The sequence below is a fragment of the Perissodus microlepis genome, chromosome 2, assembly GCF_051167445.1.
Source record: "Perissodus microlepis isolate ML-2025 ecotype Zambia chromosome 2, ASM5116744v1, whole genome shotgun sequence".
Classification (NCBI taxonomy): Eukaryota; Metazoa; Chordata; class Actinopteri; order Cichliformes; family Cichlidae; genus Perissodus; species Perissodus microlepis.
In genome coordinates, this window is record NC_140462.1 from 2,531,905 (window position 1) to 2,552,500 (window position 20,596).

The following is a 20,596-nucleotide window of genomic DNA, read 5'->3' on the forward strand; positions in this document are numbered from 1 at the left end:
GTGTAGAATATGTGGTCTCAGATTTTTCACGCTCCTTACCGCTGGTTTTGTTTCTGTTTTTCTGTTTTCTAGTGCGTTATGAGAAGATAAAGTTCTTGGTGATTGCCTTGAAGAATGCTGTGGAGGTGTACGCTTGGGCCCCAAAACCCTACCACAAATTCATGGCCTTTAAGGTTGGTAACAAATTAATGAAATGCAATAAAAATAAGAGATACTGAAGATATAAGTTCATCAGTCTGTGGAGCTGTGAAATACTAATATCATGGAAAGTACTACTTATTAGAAGGGTTTTTAGATGTTTGTAGTAATCGTAAAGTCACACAGTTTATCTCAGACTTTTCTTCTAGTTGAAAACTTGAAGCACCTGCCTTTTTACTAACCACTGTGTGTAGTCATGTAAACAGGCTGACGTGCTGGTTTTAGCATGCTAACTAACAGCACTACAGACAAAGTGAAGCTAAGGTTAACACCTAAGAACATCAGCCTGCTCAGCTTTCCTTTCCATTGATCGATTCATTGATTAAGCACTGGTGGGTTATTGCTGTGTTATTTCCACAGTCGAACACTTGCATGTACACAGACAGGACACATCAGGTTCTGGGTCTCATAACCACAGACTCTCAGCAGAGATGTGTCCCATTTCTGTTTGTCCTCCGAGGCCTGAACTACTTTCTCTTCCATACTGTGTCACATTTTGTTCTCATTTGAAAAGGCCAAAAATGGAAGAATTAGGTGGACTATCTTAGGATGGCAGCTTTTGTGACACTGCATCATTATTAATGGAGCAGTTCCACTTTAGATTATGTAATTAGGCTAATGTGCAAACGTATCTAACTTAATCATCGTGTCTGTGTGTCTGCCCAGTCCTTCAGAACTCTGCCTCAAAAGCCCCTTTCTGTTGACCTGACAGTGGAGGAAGGTCAAAGGTTAAAGGTCATCTACGGCTCCGTGTCTGGTTTCCACGCCATTGACGTAGACTCTGGAACACCATATGACCTCTACTTGCCGACACATGTAAGCATCTGCTCCGTTCGTCGTACTCTTTGAGGATCGCGTCATCACTTCGACTCAGGAGGTTGTGCGTGTCTGTTTGTGTTGGTTTTGCATGTTTTGTTAGCAGGATTATTCAAAAAGTTGTGGATACTTGTGAGAGCTGGGGCTTAGCCCATTTTAGACACGATTATCTTTTGGAGTTGGTTTTGATCTGAATACAGATTTTGCAGCAATCACAGATGTCACATTGAAATAGGAAAAACGAGGTTGAACGAGGCCGCTAGTGCCAGTCATCACTGTTTTTGCCATAAAGGTGCGTGTCGAGTCTGTGACGTGGGATAGTTTGAGGGTTTCCCTGCTCTGCTCCATCACTGTGGCTCACGTGGTGACCTGTAGTTGTCATCGGGAGAGTTTTACATATTTAAAGACTAAACCGATGTCAGATCTCTGTACCTGCAGCTTTCTGTTAAAGCAGCTTATTAAGTCCTTTTCTTTCATTTATCAGCTCTCCTCCAGTCGGCCACATCACCTCACTCTTCATCTCTTAGTATACGTCTCAGTATAGCCCTCCTCCCACTCACAGTCATGTCAGTCATTACTTTCCTGCATTTCTGCTTGTTCCCTCCACTCTCCTCCAACACAGTCGATGGCTGTCAGAAACTATTCTTCCATCCGCTTCCTTTTCTCCCTCCCACTGTCACTCTATCATTCAAGGTACCACTGTTCATTTTCTCTTAATTTCATCGTCTCTCTTTCTGCATTTACCAAAATATCATTGCTCGCCCTCACTCCGTCTGTGGGAACTAATATCAAACTGTTGTGACTCACGTTCACATGTGGTGTTTGAACTTTCATTAAATCTGCAGACACTGACTGAGTGAAGCTGCTGTCACAGATCTTTTATGCGTGTACGCTGATTTTTCAGCTGATATTGAAATGTGGATGTTTTGACGAGGCACTGGAGCGTTTGATCATTTCCTGTGTGGCTGTGGAGGAGTTTGATTTGTGATGTTCTCTAGAATTAGCACAGCTTGACCCAACAGATTCATCACAGACTCGACACCGGCTCCTGAAAATGAGACCGACACGAGCAATGACACTAAAGGAGTCACATGCTTTAGTGTCATTGATGCAGGTGGCTCAGGTGGGAGAGTAGGTCGCCTACTAACAGTGGCTGGTGGTTCGATCCCAGTCTGCTCCAGTCTGCATGCCAAATATCCTTTGGCAAGATAGTCAAAGGAGCTTGCAAAGAAAAGCGTCTGGACTTCTTTAAGTTTACTTGAAGACGTTTCACCTCTCATCCGAGAAGCTTCTTCAGTTCTAAGGTCAAATGGTGGAGAGTCCCAGATATAAACCTAGTGGGAGTTTCCCCCCACAGAGGGACAAAAGGACCCCCTGATGATCCTCTAATCGCCTGAGCCAAGGTGTGAAACTGGGTGTGGGTCCCAATCAGCCAGAGTTTCGGGTGTGTTCATTGTGAAACCTGGCCCCACCTTATCATGCGAATTCCTGAGGTCAGATGGCCCAGGATGTGAGTGGGCGTTAAGGCGTCTGGGAAGGGATCTCAAAACTGGATTATAGATGGCAGAGAGTTGGTGTCGTAAACCCCCGCCTCTGTTCAAAGATGGTCGCTCACAGTGGACATAGATGCTTCTTTCACTCCTCTTTCAAACCATCTGTCCTCTCTGTCCAAAATGTGAACATTGGCATCCTCGAAAGAGTGTCCTTTATCCTTAAGATGCTTAAGATGCAGATGGACTGCTGAGTCTTGTCCACAATGAACACACCCGAAACTCTGGCTGATTGGGACCCACACCCAGTTTCACACCTTGGCTCAGGCGATTAGAAGATCATCAGGGGGTCCTTTCGTCCCTCTGTGGGGGGATACTCCCACTAGGTTTATATCTGGGACTCTCCACCATTTGACCTTAGAACTGAAGAAGCTTCTCGGATGAGAGGTGAAACGTCTTCAAGTAAACTTAAAGAAGTCCAGACGCTTTTCTTTGCAAGCTCCTTTGACTACGATGACCTGGATGACTGAGAACCTTCACAGACACTTTGGCAAGATACTAACCCCACGTTGAAGCCGTCCGTTTACCATTTACATGTAGAACCAAGGTGCTGTTCTCAAACTGTAACGAACCACAGCAGACCCGGTGACATTTTCAAGCTTTTCAGCTTTATTTACACCTGCACAGCAACAACCAATACAGGACCCGGGGATCCGGTATAAGCTGGCGAGGCGTGATTGTAGATGCCACTCAGGCGCATCCATCTCACCTGCAGTGGCATCGCAAACCACGCCCTGCCACATAAACCTAATAAACTGAGACTCCCAGTCCAGTCAAGTCACCACCCTCCTTAGAGGGCCTTTAAATTAGGCAATAACACATTGTACACCATATCAAACTAAGCACACCCTTACTACACACTGCTGCTGCATTCGGGCTTAATTTTTTCTAATGATGTCTTCATTATTTCCTGATATGTAAAACCTTAGAATTGAAAGAGGTACCGTGACTGTACATGCTATAGCCTCAGTATCTGCATCAGATTCATTTCAGTTTATAGGTCACATACAAAGCGATTTAATCTCAAGTGGGTTGTCCCAGTTAAACTTTGCATAATAACCTCACTTTCACCTTAAAGTACACTCTGAAAACCTTCACGGTTAACGACACAGTCACAGCACTGATGAACTGGAGCATCTTAGGTGTGTTTTCAACACTCTGCATGATCTCTTTGGTGAAAGTAAACGACTGCATTTGGTGGCTGGATTCAGCACGGCCAGTATTTCTTTGTTTGGTCCTTGTTGGGAACATGTAAATCTGACTTGTTTAGTCGCCCACTGCTGGTACAGTTGGAGCAGTTATTATTCTTCCTCTGCTGTATGTGGGCATGTAAAGCTCGCTGTAGCTTGAGTGAGTCATATTCACATTCTGACACATCCTGTTAAATATGTTCTTAGCAACAACTGGAGAGGCCCGAGGCTCAGTTTATATTAAAGTTGTTCAACTTTACGCTGGAAACATTTTGGCTTGAGCCTTTATTTAATCAGTCTTTCCAGAGTCTGAAGGTAATCTGATTCCATCGGTTGATTTACTGTGCAAACTATACAGCACTACATGTGGTGTGGAGTGTGAGTGGGTGGCTGGTTGTTCTAGTTTAATGGTTTATTTACAGATGTTCTTTATATTTGTCCGCCTAGCATCCAGGAACGTTTAATCATTTTGTGAGCCATTCTGAAAGGACTCGTGTCACATTTCGATTTTTCGGTCACAAATTGTTGCGTGGAGTTAAAGCGATTATAAACTTTCTGTCTGTGAGGTTGGGTTTTTTTACACCCAAACACACACAGCGCCCCTGCCACCGCTAAACTGTGCTACTTTCTGTAAGCAAGGAGGAGTTGGAGACACATGAAGAGAGAAATTAGCTCTAAAAATACACCCCTTCTGTCCTGCTTCTCTTACCATCATTAACTCTGTGTGTGTGTGTGTGTGTGTGATAGAGAGAGAGAGAAAGTGAGTGTGTGTCCTGACCTGCTCCCCCCCCCCCCCCCCCTCCCTCCTGTGTATATTAAGCGAGCCTGCTCACAGCTGTCTACTACACCGGTGCCTTATACTGCTGCTGCTGCTGCTGCTGCTGCTGCTGCTGCTGCTGCTTCGATATCATTTCTGCTCCTTCCTGTGTTTTCCTCTTTTCTTGTCTCTCTTACATACACACTGGAGCTTTCTGCCAGACACACTCAGCACTCCTTTAAACCCACTCACTTTCTCTTTCTTCGTGCACACTGGAGGAACCTTCACACTCCTGGGGCTTTTCCCAGTAGCTGTTATCTGATACACACTCATTCTTGTCTTAGGTGCACACACACACACACACACACACACACACACACACACACACACACACACACACACACACACACACACACACACACACAATCAGTTAAAGACGTCAAAACAGTGATTTCTGTTACTGTTAAAATCAGTTCACCTGTAAGTGAAGCCTAACCCTCAAACGTTTTCTCTCACACACACACAATGTGCCCACCCACTTAAAGAAGTATACACAGGCACACACACGCACACACACACACGCGTGCAGCCATCTCCTGTTGTTGCCTGCAAACTATGTAACAATGCTGATTCCGAGGCAGAGGATTAAGATTGCGCTGCGGCTGTGGATGCCTGTTCTCATGCTCAGGATTGTGGTGGCTCACACTCTGGTAAGGTGTTCGGTGTGAAGCGCAGTGTTTGTGTGTTTGTGTCGGGCACAGAGCTCAGCCCAACATTTTCTTCTTTTATTATAGGACTTCTGCTTCGGTGGAATCTGTTAAAGGATTCATTGACGTTGCAGTGTTTGTCCTAATCTTTGTAGTTTGTCTGATATTTGTGTTTAGAAAGTTGCAATGATTTATTTTCATAGTTAAATCTTGTCAGACCTGCTGCAGTGAACGCTTCTGGCTGGTTGGAATATTTCATAACTAGTTTGCTAAAAGTGTCTGAACAGATATTTCAGAGTTTCTATATTAAATGAGGCTGGCAACAAACACACACCTCTCCTTCACGTTTATGGACTTTAAGGTTGTGCGATATGTAAAAATGTTCCAACCGACAGTCCAATAACCGACGATAGGAGAAAAAGTCGTGCAGCTGCAGACTTTTTGATGGGCGGAGCAATGCAATGATGCACAGACTGATTTGCGCATTTTAAATTTCTAAGTTTTGTTTGGAGGGAATATTTTTCTTTTCTTGTTTGTTTCAGTATTATTATAGATACTTTTCGGATTATTCATTTATTTATTTGAGATGCGCCAAATCCAACAAAAGACTTAACTTTACATCAGAGGGTTTTATGTTCACTGGAAGAGACATTTTGATTTTTAACTTACTTTTTGTTTAATTCTGTATTTGTTGTTCGGTCGAGTGTGTCAGACAGATAAACACTGGAACAGCCTGTAAACACGTTACGGTGGGAGAAAGAAGCTCGTTTCTCTTTGTTTCCAACATTGTGGTTCTTTAATTTAAATAAAATGCTTTTGTACGTTAAAACAGCGCCGTTATTTTTGACTGCTTCTCTTAGCTTCAACCAACATTATTAACAAATGTATTCACGGGCAAAAAAAATAAAAAAAACATCAGCGAAAGGCTCCGCCTATCGTCGATAGTTGATATATTTGTCCAATGACCAAAGCTTGATGGACCCTTTGATTTATTAGAAACCTGTTTCTGAAGCGTTGGGTTCGTCCTTCTGCTGGATAAGTAAATGGATCTTAGTTGAGATGTTTTTCATCTGGTTAGATAAACATCCTGAGCTGTTGTGAACATGTGTCTGAACTGTTAAATATATTCTTAGGTAACTACTATGAAGATATTCTCAGTGAAATAATGTAATAACACTTTTCTGAATGGATTTAAATAAAGTTAAAGTTAGATAAACTTAGATTAACTGAGCAGTGAAATGTGTCTTCGCATAAAATCGAATCTCTAACTTGTTTTTTTACTTCCTCCTGGAATTTGATCTTAAATACAGGCTGCTGTGTTCAGTCTCTGTTAAACTGTTTTCCAGATATTAAATTAAGAATCTGAGTATCTGGTCAGTTCTGATCAATGCCGCCATATTTAGTCAAGGACTTTAGTTTCATCATGAAATCTAGTCTTTGAAATAAAGTTGTAACTATGGATTTGTTTCATTTGATTGTTGCGATGGTTGTGCATTTAGACCTGAACCTTAGTCTTTGGATCACCAGTGACTGTAAGATAACACTTAAATAGCATGAAGGAACAGCCTTCATGTTTTCTGCAATCCATATAGATGATAGTATTTTCTGGGGTTTTTAATTTGGGTTTTTCTTTCCAAACAATAATAAAAAAAAAAAGAGTGTTCATGTTGTGTTTGTGTGTGCGTTACTCTGCAGATCCCGGGTCCCATCCGTCCCCATGCAATCATCATTTTGCCAAACAAAGCTGGAACAGAGGTCCTGGTTTGCTATGAAGACGAGGGCGTCTACATTGACACCTATGGCCGTATCACCAAGGATACAGTGCTGCAGTGGGGGGAAATGCCTACATCTGTCGGTAATGTTGGAGCACACATCTTTATGCAAATGCTCTATACACCCATAAAGGTCTATTTTTGTACACAGTGCGTCTTTGTGCAGGTACCACTAACAACGACGCAATTGCAACGATTAGTCAGGCACTGCTTAACATCACTGTAGATTTTTCCAGTTCGACTCACTAGATCTGGATGAGCAGCTGTCCTGCCACTGAGAACTTAACCTGAACCACATTCAGTGGAGACAGATCGGGGACAGGGTGGGCTAAAAATAAGATGGTAGTCAATCTGTGTGTGTGTGTTTTTGGGGCATGGAGATGAGGCAGTATTCAAGTATAAGGAGTAAAAATGTAGGAGACATATTTAGACTGTTTTCTCATACTCGTCTGTTTCTCTCCAATCCAGCCTACCTGCAGTCTAACCAGGTGATGGGTTGGGGAGAAAAGGCCATAGAGCTGAGGTCAGCGAACACGGGGAACCTGGAGGGAGTGTTCATGCATAAAAAGGCTCAAAAGCTGAAGTTCCTGTGTGAAAGGAATGACAAGGTAGGAGGAACTTACGACAAAAAACAGCCTCGCTCGCTTTATTTATGCTCTGTTTGTGTGATTTCAGTTCCTAAAAGCGCCGTCTTGTTGCAGGTTTTCTTTGCATCGGTGCAGTCGGGCGGCAGCAGTCAGATTTACTTCATGACTCTCGGACAGAACTCGCTGTTCAACTGGTAACAACGAGACCAGTTACCTCTGGGATCGACTGGTGGGCGTCTGCCTTCGTTGTTCTGGGTTATCCTGGTGATGCTTTGTTGTGTGTTTTTTGGCTTTGTGCTGACCTGCGTTGACCTCCGTAAAGTGGTGGATACCATTGCAAGAGTCTGCTCGATTCCTCCATCCGTCCCTCAGCCTTGTGCAGTCGCCATGTTAAACCATGATGATCAACGACTGAGTTGGTCAAAAATCCGCCTGCAGGAAAAAAGCTTGAATTCATCGCTCCATCCTCGACTACTGACGCGTGGATCACAGCACTGACGCCTGGACATGATTTTCAGCACAAACACACATCCACAGAAATGTTCAAAGGTACAAGCAGCTGTGCCAGCGTCTATTTTCCTTTATTTTACGTGACGCTTCACCAAAACCGAGGGCTTCACGTGGACGGTTGTTCTGGGATTTCACGTGAACACCTGGCTTCAAAGTTCAGTCTGTTTGTTCAGCGCCTGGATTTTTTTTTCTTTTTTTCAAGAATCAATTATGACTTAATTATGTGCATAACAAGTATTCGATTGTGTGCGTTTTAAAGTGCCCAGCTCTGATGCATTTCTGGATCATCGGCATCCTCACACCTGGATCACAGTTGTTGCTGCACACACCAGAGAGTAATCATCACTTAATTTGTGTTTGTCTGTCAGTAGCTTTGTTCACTCTGTACATCACCTGGGCATTTAATGAAATGTGGGCTGCTTCATATCATTCCATCTTTGTTGCTCGTGCCATGATTACGTCCTTGGAGCAGTTTTAGATCCACAGTGTTCGCTGCCTGTCTGCAATACCTCAAAACTGTTCCGGTATTTATGAAGTCCTTGAATTGATAGAATTGCTTTTATCAGAGTGGTAGAACCCAAACAAACTATCATATTACTGTACTGACTCATGTTCTAGTTTATTAAATACATATCACTATTTTATTTAATATATAGCACTATCAAATTTTAGGAATTATTTTCTCACGCAACTAGTCTGCAAATTCGTTATGAAGTGTGGGAAAAAAAATACTGATGGGTATATTTGCTGCGTTGCATAGTTTGAATTAGTTTGAATATATGTTGCTAGCACAGCCCCTCCCCTCGGCTCTAAGTGTGAGAGGTCAGTCTACCACAGAACTGGACCACGTCATTTAAATCGCATTTCTTTTTGCAAAGGACCTTAAAAGCCATTTACCATAAAAGGAGCAATTTAAATGTGCAGCATAAATAGTGTAGATAAATAGAGATATAAAGCAAGTATAATTCGCTCTTTTTTGTATAGCTTGTATATAATCCTGTAAGATGCACTGTTTTCTAAATATTTTATTACACGGCATCTTTACATATATGTACAGAATTGCAGGCTTACGAATGTGAAATTCAATCTTAAAACCGAGTCGTGCATGCCCCCCACGGTCTTTGATTGTGAGCTGCTCGCAGGTCTCACAAACTTGGCTGAATCGTCTAAAATCAAATGTGAATTCTGTTTGTTTGATTTTCTTGTTGCGTGTATAAGAGAGGTGTTTTGCACAGTTGCCCTCTTATACGCGTTACATCAAAAGCCATCCTGTCGTCAGTATTGAAGAGAGCACTGCTAACCTTTGGATCAGTATTTGTTACACTACCCACTGTGGGACCAGTTTTTGATGGGGCAACATGTTGAAAATATAAAATATAGGATGTGTAGTGAGTTGGGCCTCTTTGTCTTTTATTCAATGAGCTTCAAAGCAAGAAACCAAAGATGAAAGCTTTGATGTATTTGCTTCCTTGATTCTAACAGATGATTCACAAGTGACAACTGATCTCATTTATGAATCAAGTTATTAATTTGATAAACTCTTAGATCACCTTGGAAAGTCGCCCAGGCCCAAAGTGTTGCAACAAAATACATACAAGTCAATGTTACGAGTGTTTGTGTATTAAATAGCACAGATGTATGCATTAAGTATTATTTGCTTTGGTAAAGGTAAAGAAATCATTGCGTTTTTTTTACCTTCAAATGTGAATCTGCGTATTTATCCATTTTATTATTCTGTTCTACGAGATTTTGCTTAAACGGCTAATTTTATGTTTTTTACGTTATCCTGCACACTCTTGAATTTTGTCGTTATCATAATTGTGCCAAATGTTTTTATATACATTGATACTTTAATTTTACTTTTATTATAGACTTATGACTTGTGAGAAATATTACAGCTGGTTCTGTGAGAATATTTTGAACTGGAAAATGAAGTTTTTGTCTTATTGCTAAGTTTTAATCACGTCTTACGATTCTTTCGGGGACAGAAGGTGTTTGATTGTCTGACGTACTTAACAAATAGCTTAACGTGGCTATTGTGCATTAACATAGTGGATTGTGACCTAATATTACCAGGCTAAGAGGTGCTCGCTAACAGGGCCTAAATATACCGCAACTATTAGCTAACTTGCAGTTCCTAGCTAATGCTGTTAGCTGTTATATGAAAACAAAGCTTGGCTAGCAGTACCGAAATGAGTCACTTTTCTCATAAAAGAAAGTAACTTGTACACACGTAGCATACTTTGCGCTAATATTTACATAGATTCAGATTGTAAGGCACCTTAAAACTGTTGTCCTTGTTTGAAGTGGGTAACAACTGAAATTAAATTTGGTTAAATTAAATTCTGGCAAGCATGTCACGAGTAAATACACCTTACCTAGCTTGCTTTTTTTTTAATTAACTTTTTACCAATAATGTTAACATTTTTTAAAAACCTGTAGGCTACTGTATATGTGGGTTTTTGTTTTAAGTATGGAATAGGACAAGTACATAGAGACTGTTGCTGTGCTAGCTTGTGGTCAGGCCTACAGGGAAAGGTGACAGTGTAGAACGGACAGCTTTGGTCAGGTTCCCGAGCAGGACCGTGGCCAGACTAGACAGGAGAGCAGACCAAAACCTAGTGCTCCACAGTTCTTATAGTTTTTGTTCAGCTCTAACTTTCAGTTATCGAACAGCCTGCATCTGCTCATCCTGCTTCCACACTCTGTCATACACCTTTAGGGTATATGCTGGGAAATAAACCAGCTCTAAAATGAGTTCTGACTCCATAATTCTCATTTGTCTTCAAAACTGATTAAATTGCAGAGTTTATTATGAAATTCTGTTACAATAACCACTTTTCTTTTACATGGTTTAACATTGGAACGATTGAGAGTATCTGTCTTGCTCTCTGGACTGCTTTAAGTAACAGCATATGAAATCAGCTCATCTGCAAGCTGACCAGTTTGACACCTAATAACAGTTTCCTTTTTATCAGGGTTTATCCATTTATGATCTTAAGCTACTCTTTTAGAGAATGAGGATATTTTTCTGGTTTATTTGAAGCAAAGTGTCTGCCTGCTGCCACTCTTTGCTCCCTGTTGCTTAGCACTGGACGATCGCTGTATCACTAATGAGAGAGCGAGGGAACAGCGCACTTCCTCCTACACCTTCCACTGGTTAAAAACGTGATTCTGTATCAGGCCTGTGGTGACTCACATCCTTAACTCTCCCACAAACTCTTTTTTTTCTCTCACTTTTCACAACACGTTTCCTCTTGCTGCCACTTTTCATCCCCTCGGCATCTTTTCCCCATCTTCGGCGTCATGCTCCCACCCTGGCTGTCTCTTTAGCTTCCCACGCCCGCTTCCTTTTATTTCTGTTCGGTTCACGGAGACCTGTCGCATCAGATTGCACATCTTTATTGCACCAAGTAGATTTGCACAGCTTTTCAGATTAAAAGTAAGGTTTAATTGATGGAGATGGACCCAAACATTTAGCCCAACCTCGTTATTTCTCCAGATTGTGTTGCAAAGTGGGATGAAGCGTGATACAGGATGAAAAAAAATGAATACAAAGCAGCTTGCGTTTTTGCAGTATTCACTTAAGTGTCAGCTGTTGTTTTCCACCCTGTGGATGTGATGTGTGGGAGAGTGTGATGAAAACTGGTGTTTAAAAAGGCAGAATTCAGTCTTCAAGGAAAGGAAGGACAGTTGGAGGAGGTAGTTAGGAGCTTTTAGTCAAGTGTCAATAGGAGGAACGAGGAAGAGGCTTCAAGAGGCTTAATTTCTTTAAATAATACCTAGAACATATGTTTGGATATCTATATAGCTTTGGTTGTGATGAAGAGAAGGAGGAAGAGGATGTGAAAGGGGTGGTGACTGTATACATTAGCCTTTTAAGATTAAATATTGACATTTATTGCGTCATTCATCAATAAGCAAAATGATTTTCCTGGTGAATTTGGGGGGGGGGGATATTTTCCAAAATCCAACTAATTACATGTTACATACATGGTAGTCTGACTTTATTCTTTAGTTGGAAGTTTTTGGTGTTATTTGACCCACAGAACCGTTGTTTTGAGATTATATAAGACCAAATATTATATGGCTAAATATCTGAAAATATATCTGTCTGCTCCTGTATCATTTATAAGATAATTCTTTTGATACTTTGGTATATTTTTGCACTGGACCTTTGTTTTATGCATTGTACACTGTACCCCTCATGCTTTGATACGACCGCACACTAACTCGTGTTTCCATGTAAAATGGTAAAAAACGGTGAGGCCACAATAAATATGTTGAATCAAGTATCGTCTCGGTTTCTTTCTAGTTTTCACTGATAGAACAGAAACATTCTGTCACTCATTTTCTAATGATGACTCTAATATACTGAAAAGAAAAAGAATATCACATATATGTTTTTAATGCATTTCCCATTTAGAAAGGATCATTTTATTAGACTCAGATTTCTGTTGGCCAAAACTGAAGTGGGGATAGAAGCCACTAACATCGAGACATGCAAGCTCCTTACCATGCATGGAGGGTTTCACCCCAAATCCAGCACTTTGACACTGTGCGCCAAGTGGAACGAAGAAAGCCGAGGACCAGTGAGAGTCAGAACAACTGTCCCAGATGAGACGACGAACATCCATGATTTCATCAGGCCACAACTGACCTTGTGCTTGGAGCTTATCTCAAGCAGCAGAAACCCGAGAAAGAAGACCAAGGAGAAGAACCATCGTGAAAGGACAGGCCCCTGCACGATATGTACCAGTGGCAGATAGAGGAAGTTGCTGACATCCAGAAGTCCTACCAGTGGCTGGACAAAGCTGGACTGACAGCACAGAGGCACTAATCATGGCAGCACAGGAACAAGCTCTAAGCACAAGATCCATAGAGGCTGGGGTCTATCACACCAGGCAAGACCCTGGATGCCCCTGAGACAATCCAGCACATAACAGCAGGGTGCAAGATGCTAGCAGGGAAGGCATACATGGAACGCCATAACCAAGTGGCCGGCATAGTGTACAGGAACATCTGTGCCAAGTATAACCTGGAAGTCTTGAAGTCAAAATGGAAGACGCCACCTAGGGTGGTGGAGAATAACCGAGCTACGATCCTGTGGGACTTCGTAATTCAGACGGGCAAAGTGGTCATGGCTAACCAACAGGACATAGTAGTGGTGGACAAGCAGAGGAAGACAGCTGTAGTGATACCGAATGATAGCAACATCAGGAAGAAGGAACACAAGAAGCTGGAGAAGTACCAAGGGCTCAGAGAAGAGCTCGAGAAGATGTGGAGGGTGAAGGTAGCAGTGGTCCCAGCAGAGCACTAGTTATAGTGACAGGGGCGATAGTGACAGGGGCTCGAGCAGATCCCAGGAACAACATTGAAAATCTCTGTCCAGAAGAGCAAGAGCGCAGTCGTAGAAACAGCAAAGATGCTGTACAAGGTGTGCAAGCTCCCAGACCCCTCGCAGAGGACCTGTAGGGATCCTGTATGGATCAATGTAGGTTTTGCATATTCAGGCATGTATCTTAAACTATCCCAGAAGCTTCTATGTCCATTACTTTAATAAGTGAAGCCTTTTGGCATGAGATGATTCTGTTTGATGTACTCAGTATATTGCATCATTTAGATCTATGTGAAATATGATGAATAAAGCCCTGATGAGCTGAGCTTGAGTATGATCTGTTTTCCAAGGTTGTGTATTCACGTCTCCCTCCGTCTGTCCGACTCTCTCTGGTTCTCAGGTTTCTACCCAAAGACTCACTGGCACCGGTTGCAGGTTTTCTGGCCCGTCTCTCACACTTGGATGAAGTTTGGTCCGGTCATGATGCCTCCGCCACTTTTTGTAATTTCAGATGGAACAATATATCTTTATAGTTTGTGCAGCATCGTGCAACAACTAGCTCTGTGTCAGCTATCCATGGTCATTTGGATTTGGCATTAGCTGTGCGCATTAGCACAAAGGCATGAGGCACCGGCTGGGGCAGACTTGAGCTTCCCTATTCTCTTTGACCATTAATTAACACTTCACTCTGCTCTAAATTTGCTCCTTCCGTACCCCTCTAACCGAACCCCACATGGCTTCTTCTCACCCCCCTCCTCATATTCCCCCCTAACCCCGTCCCACACCCCAACCTCTTCAACACACACACACGAGCCCCTGCTTGTGTGTAAATGTGTGTGTCAGCTCACCCAAAGCAGGAGCGTCCAGTGACCAAGCCATGACTGGCAGCCGCACAGTCATATAGCAGTTTTGGTTTTAGCATTTGGATTTGCTGCTTGTTGGATCAATATATTTGTTGTTAGTCTTGGTTTTGTAGCCTGCTGGGGATAAAGCAGACAGGTAAGGATGGGGATATTTTTGCGGAAGTTCACTTCAGATGGGTTAAAGATTGTGTTGAAGATGCAGAGCTGCCTGTTGCTTGTCTAAATTAAGCTAGAAGCATATGACACACCATTACAGCATGGAGGAACTTGTGCAACCCAGCTTGCATTTCAGATCATTAGCTTTTTGGTAGAGACATCCAGAAAGTTTCGCAAAAGTGTAAGTCCAGCATGTGTGGCATGCTTCAAGCCCTGCTCCTTGTCAGGATTCAAAGAAAAGAGAAAGCAAAAGTCAAGTTAATCAGATAATCAAATGGTGTAATTCATTTGGTCCATGGCCAATGGGATCCTGATACTGCAGGCAGTACTGGAGTGACTGAGTTTGCAGCCAGAAGGAAGAGGACAGCTGGAATGATCTGTCTAAAGTTATTTATAATTTATATGCTGCGTCATGTGCTATCTAGCTATATTTCATTGACAATAGTTACCTCGACACGCTATTATTCTAAGTACCAACCTATGTAGCTACGTAGCTTCCTACCTACCTGCTTATCTAATAACCTACCTTTCTACTCGCCTATCCATCTGTTGATCTACCTACTTACTTTCCCCTGGCTGCCTTCAGCTTCTAGTGACACCACTAAAGATTCTTTGTAGTTACTGTTACAAAACAGCATCTATCAAAAGAGAACATCCCATTGCACATCTTTAAATTAGCACAATGATAGTCTTTGAAAAATATATAGGCACACTCAAAGACATTGTTGCAAACTATCTACATCGGATATCCAGTGCAGCAAATGAAGAGGGGAATTTAAAGGGTATAAATAAAAAAAGGAACTGTGTCAGTTACATGTCCTGCAGTGTGAGGCAACATAAGACATACCAGCCAAATTTGAGCTGTGTGTGTGTACGAGCCTGGCATGCCTGTGTGACACTGTGTTCAGCCACTGGGTTCTGGTTGGCCAAAAGAGAGATCAGGTGACCCAGTCTGCGCTAAATTGGTCCTGTGCACAGCCAAGCTGAGGATGTAGGAGAATTGGAGAGTCATAGGCTGAGGACTAGGACGGTTTCTGGAGTGATGCAACTGAGAAAATTCAAAATGTAATTTATCTTTGTTATCCCTTTACAAAGAGTTGGCCTTTGAAATCACCTCTTCACTAAAAAATTAAGTCACTTATTGATAAATGGCTGAATAAGAAAGAAGAGCATGTGCAAAAAGGGTGTAGCTATTGCAGTATACAGTGTGTTAAGTAGATGAGTTGTACAGGGAGATGGCCACAGGCAGGAATGATTTCCTGTGTCGTTCAGTGGTGCTTTTTGGTAATTATTTGGTATTATCCAACATTGTCTTTATCTTGGACAACATCCGCCTCTCTGACACCACCTTAAGGGAGTCCAGCTCCATCCCCACAACATTACAGACCAACATACCCAACAACTATGTTGGGTATGTTGGTCTGCTCTGACTTTCCGAGGGGGAAATCTGAATTCCACAAAAAATTTCCAACTGGGAATTTCAAATTTCCGAATTCTGACTTATTTTGGAACACACCAAAACAACCATTGTTACCAATATTAATTTAGCTTAAATTACTACTGTATCTGAACAGTCTCAGAGAAACGCTGGAGTGAACCAAGATTCATGCTGTTAGAGAAGATACAATTTAATTCCTTATCATATCCTGCTGCTATCACAAAACATCATAACATATACAGTATAAACTGACACTAATGCTACATTCACTTACTGTAGAGTCTTCTATCTATTAATTACAAAGATATTCCATGGAAAGACCCATGTATTAAATATATTTCTTAATGTACAACAATGAATAGTACTAGATTTATAATTTCAGTTTTTCATAAATAACTAATAATAGCTGTGTGCAGTATGCATCATGTAATGCTACTTTTATCATTACAGCTGACTAAAGCAACAGTGTGTGCCTTTTTGTATCTTTTCTCTTTGCTGCTGAGCTCTTGGTCTGGTCACAGAGATGTATGGAACATACATCATGTGGGTCATATAGAAAAAGTTTAACATGATGTTTGTGCATTTTGCTTAGCCTGTTATAAACCTCCTACATTCAGTGGTTAATACATTACTCTAGATTTTTGGAGGGTACTTTTCAAAGCCCACAGGTTTATATAAAGGTTGCTTTGTTAGCTAATTTTAACACGGTCCACTTCATTCTGGATTTCTGCTCTAATGTGCCACTGCTGTCCACAGCTGAGAGCTGCTAGTGGCTGAAAGCTTCATGGTGTGTGTACAGCTGCAATGAGGGGTCTGTTTAAATGAGCAAGGCTGACTGTTTCTTCCTGTTTGTCAGAATCTCCTCGTCGACTACAGGACAGCTCAGTTTTCTTTGATAACTGTAAATGACACATCTATACATGCTGTTAGTGTATAAAATAGATCATTTATGCTAATAACACAGGTAGGAGGATACGTTTGTGGCACCTGTTAACTATCACCACTCACCGTTTTTAATAGCAAACCAAATGACAAACTGTCATCACCATGACTCAACTCCAAAGGCTGGCTTTCTCCTGTCAGGTGAGAACAGGTGCACTGGAAATGCACTTACTGGAATATTGAACTCAGACAGAGTGCAGCCATCTTCCTCTTTCCCCGTGTTACAGAATCAGTGGGCTCAACATGCTGTTAAAAATACCAGCCATGATTCTTCATTGACACATCAGTGAGCAACAGAGTCGTGTGCCATACGCATTAGCAAGCCATATTGACAAATTACATGCAAATGTTCAGAGTAGCAGTCTGCAGTAATAGGGACCTAGGATTGGTCTAAAGATATGTGATTTTATATATGCATTATACTGTATTAATGCTTCTCACCACACAGACAAATACAGCCCTGCAGGCAGGTGTGTGTGGAGATATTTGTGGTAGGACAACGTGTTTCTTAGACCGTAGATCCAAAAACAGGTTGAAGCTAGAGGCAGAACAGTCAGGGGCTGATATACTCTCACTTATGACAGGAGCAGAGCAGGCTCGAACGTAAACTCAGGTATAAATGTGTGAGTGGAACAGCAGAAAAAGAAGAATCAATTTGGAAGTTATGGTTTTGTGGTTCTTTGTAGCAGTTTGGTCTGCTTTTGTGTGTTTTGTGTTCTTTTAGATTTGGTGTGTCTTTGTGTCTTTGTAATTGTGTACAGTACAACAATTACTTCAAATGACTTTGAAACAAAAAATATTCCAGTCACTGTCTTCAGAGCTCAGGTGTAGGAGCCCACCGAACTCCTGGCCATGTTTTACTGGGTATGGCTTCAGGGAAACAGGAGGTCTGAGATGGGTAGCATCTTTCCTCTTTGAGAGCTGCTAAAGGCCAACTGGCAATAAGCTTCTGGACGATCTAGTGATGATGTTTGCTCTCCTTTGGATTCATGTTTTAACATCTTCTGTCAGTCTGGACGTCCTTTCGTCTCACTTTAAACTTAAGGCACTTAGAAAAACTTAATAATCTGAAGGCATGACAGTCGACATCGGACACCCAGGGAGGGAGGTTATACTGAGAAGCCTCCAGCAAGTTGCATTATGGGAAATGTAGGGTCTAATACTGCTCAGTCTTCACCTACACTAAAGCAAAAAGGATGCCACTGTCACCAGTGTCTTTGATTTGCCTGTCGTCGGATAATATCAATGTTACATCCTTGTTTGGGACGTCACTGAACTTGGCTGCCACTGCTTGTGTGCCTCTGTCCATCTGCTGCTTGCCAGGTAGTGGATTTGTTGCACTGCACGAATGTGTCCTGTTGTCGCTGCCACAAATTCTGCAGTTATATAAGAGAGACAATTGATACAAAGGGTTTAGCAACAGTTGCTGTTGTATCAGCAGTGGGCTTTAGTACGCGCACACACAGCTGTTTGGAGTGATTATGTGAGGGGAAAACTGGATGTACACACGGATGTCATACATGCCTTAGTTGTTTCTTCTTTCTTAAGCTGTGATCCTCTCATTTAGACAATGTTTAGGCTGTGTTTATTTGACTGCTGTGACCCCATGTAGCACAACTAGTACAAATAGTAAGCCAGCTAAGATGTACTGTTGTAGATTAAATGTATATCACACATAATCCTAGAGTAAAGACTTTTCTTTACCTCTGCGACTTCGACATGGAGACGCTTTGATTTATCACAGCTCAGACAGTCTGTGCAGTGCTTAGGAGGTGACAAAGTTTAATTTAGCCCAGAAACCTGAACCTCAGGCAGCTCCTTCTCTGAAACCAAGACAGACCTCCCAAGGCCGTAAGGCTGAGATCTGAGGGAATCTTTTGGGTGTATGAGTCTCCTTATGCCTTCAGTTAGCTCAGATATGGCCATGCTGTTGCCAAACAAAGTCATGGAGAAACAGTGACCTGGTACAAGAGTGATTTGGTGCCCTGTTTGAGGAATCCAGTGTGTGAGCTCAAGCGTTTAAGCTTATTTGTTTCCACGTCTAACTTTGAGTCTGCGTAAGCGTGCGTGACCATTCATTTGTTTGGGGATGATAAATAGTTACTGTGTTTGTATATCACCACCTGAAAGAAACAACAGATCAATAGAAATGCATGTAATCAAGCATTTGTCTGAGGCGTTAGCTGGCCAGAGATGCTCTCAGAACTTTTAAGATTTTACTGAAACCAGTGCCGACATCAGTTTTGTTTATAGGCCTACACATGTTCAGCATTAATCCAAAAATGTGTTACTTATTTGATGGTTGACACAAAACAGAAAGACAGCAGAAAGGAGGCTTACAATCCAGGAAATAATTATTTGATCTCTGGCTGAATTTTTAAGTCTGCTCACGTACAAGGAAATGAATAGTTTTTCAATTTTATGCTTGTTGCAATTTAATGGAAAGAGACAGGCTATCGACCAAAGACAGAAAGAAGTATTTCATCCCCTAAAATGCAGTCAGAACAAGGTCCCACAGATTGGCTCAATCAACCTACCAGTCGATCAGTTACAGATTCGCTTGATCTCAACTCGTATGTATAAAGCACACCCGTCCACATAATCAGTTTCTTCCATTCCAACCTCTCCATCACCACGGGCAACACCAGAGAGCTGCCAAAGGACGTCAGGGCTGTAGACCTGCACAAGGCTGGACTGGACTAAAAGACCATCGGTGCGCTATAATGGATTGAAATCTTGCGATGCAAAGTCACCCTGCCTAAGAAGGCACATATACAGGTCTGTTTTAAGTTTGCCAGTGAACATATAAATGATTCAGTGAAGGGTTGGCAGAAATCAAAAATGTGAGAATGTGTGTGACCCAAAGAACACCATCCCAACACTCCAGCACACCTGTTTGAACCTGTTTTTCTGCTAAGGGTACAGGACAGCTTGACTACACTAACCCTAAGCCCCATTAAGAGGCCAATGGATGGAGCAATGAACCATAAAACCCACAGCCAGAACACTGAAGATGGGTCATGGATGGGTCTTCCAGCCTGATACTGACCCAAAACAAACCGCCATGTCATGGAGTGGCTGAGCCCGTCTCCAGAGCTCAGTCTGACAGAAAATCTATGGAGGAACCTGAAGGTTTGAGTTGCTGAGCAGCAGCCAAGAAATCCAAAGGATTTAGAGAGTTTCTGTAAAGAGGAGTGGACCAAAATCCGTCCTGAGACGTGTGCAAACCTGCTGAACAACTACATGAAACGCCTCACCACTGTGCTTGCCAGCAAGGGTTTCTAAGCCAAGTATTAAGTCATGTTTATTAAATGAAATGAAACTACCTTCAAATTAGAGGCTGTTCACGTCTTTGTGAGTAAACTCACAAATTCAGCAGGAGATCACATAATTACATCCCCACTGCACATGTGACTCGTGTGCAGAAGCAAACAACAACTGAACCGTGTTTCGAACTGTTGGAAAAAACATTGAATTAATGTGATTTAATGGGTTGGAATCTAATTCTTGATTAACATCTTATTAGTGGCTAAAAGTCTGTGCTGGTGCTTTGTAAAATGAAATGTATGTGTTCAGTCATACCTGCAGACACTCATTTCTACAACACTGTAGCACAGCATGTTTGAGAGTGTCCCTTTGTCTTTGCAGGACCTCTGTCACTGCATCCTGGAACATGGAACAGTAAGTTAGACCTGCACACGAACACACGCTTCCTTTTCATGAACCATAAGTAATACTTGACTCAATTTAACCTAATTTTATCCTAAATCTT

At 42.0% G+C, this 20,596-nt stretch overlaps 2 protein-coding genes across 6 annotated transcripts in view; both read left to right on the forward strand.

The window, feature by feature from the left end:
• LOC146391997 (mitogen-activated protein kinase kinase kinase kinase 4) overlaps positions 1-12,379 on the forward strand; it is a 57,726-nt gene extending 45,347 nt beyond the window's left edge. For all 4 annotated transcript variants that reach the window (XM_084940020.1, XM_084940028.1, XM_084940038.1 and 1 more), the window contains 5 exons: positions 73-173; positions 865-1,014; positions 6,914-7,073; positions 7,459-7,598; positions 7,692-12,379. In XM_084940020.1, coding sequence (XP_084796146.1) covers positions 73-173; positions 865-1,014; positions 6,914-7,073; positions 7,459-7,598; positions 7,692-7,775 — 635 coding nt within the window. In that variant the 3' untranslated portion in view covers positions 7,776-12,379. The remainder of the gene's footprint in view (positions 1-72; positions 174-864; positions 1,015-6,913; positions 7,074-7,458; positions 7,599-7,691) is intronic.
• Positions 12,380-12,468: 89 nt separating this feature from the next.
• The window catches only part of myot (myotilin), a 35,215-nt gene continuing 27,087 nt past the window's right edge, over positions 12,469-20,596 (forward strand). For both annotated transcript variants that reach the window (XM_084940066.1, XM_084940073.1), the window contains exons 1-2: positions 12,469-14,424; positions 20,473-20,505. In XM_084940066.1, the coding sequence (XP_084796192.1) occupies positions 20,498-20,505 (8 nt within the window). In that variant the 5' untranslated portion in view covers positions 12,469-14,424; positions 20,473-20,497. The remainder of the gene's footprint in view (positions 14,425-20,472; positions 20,506-20,596) is intronic.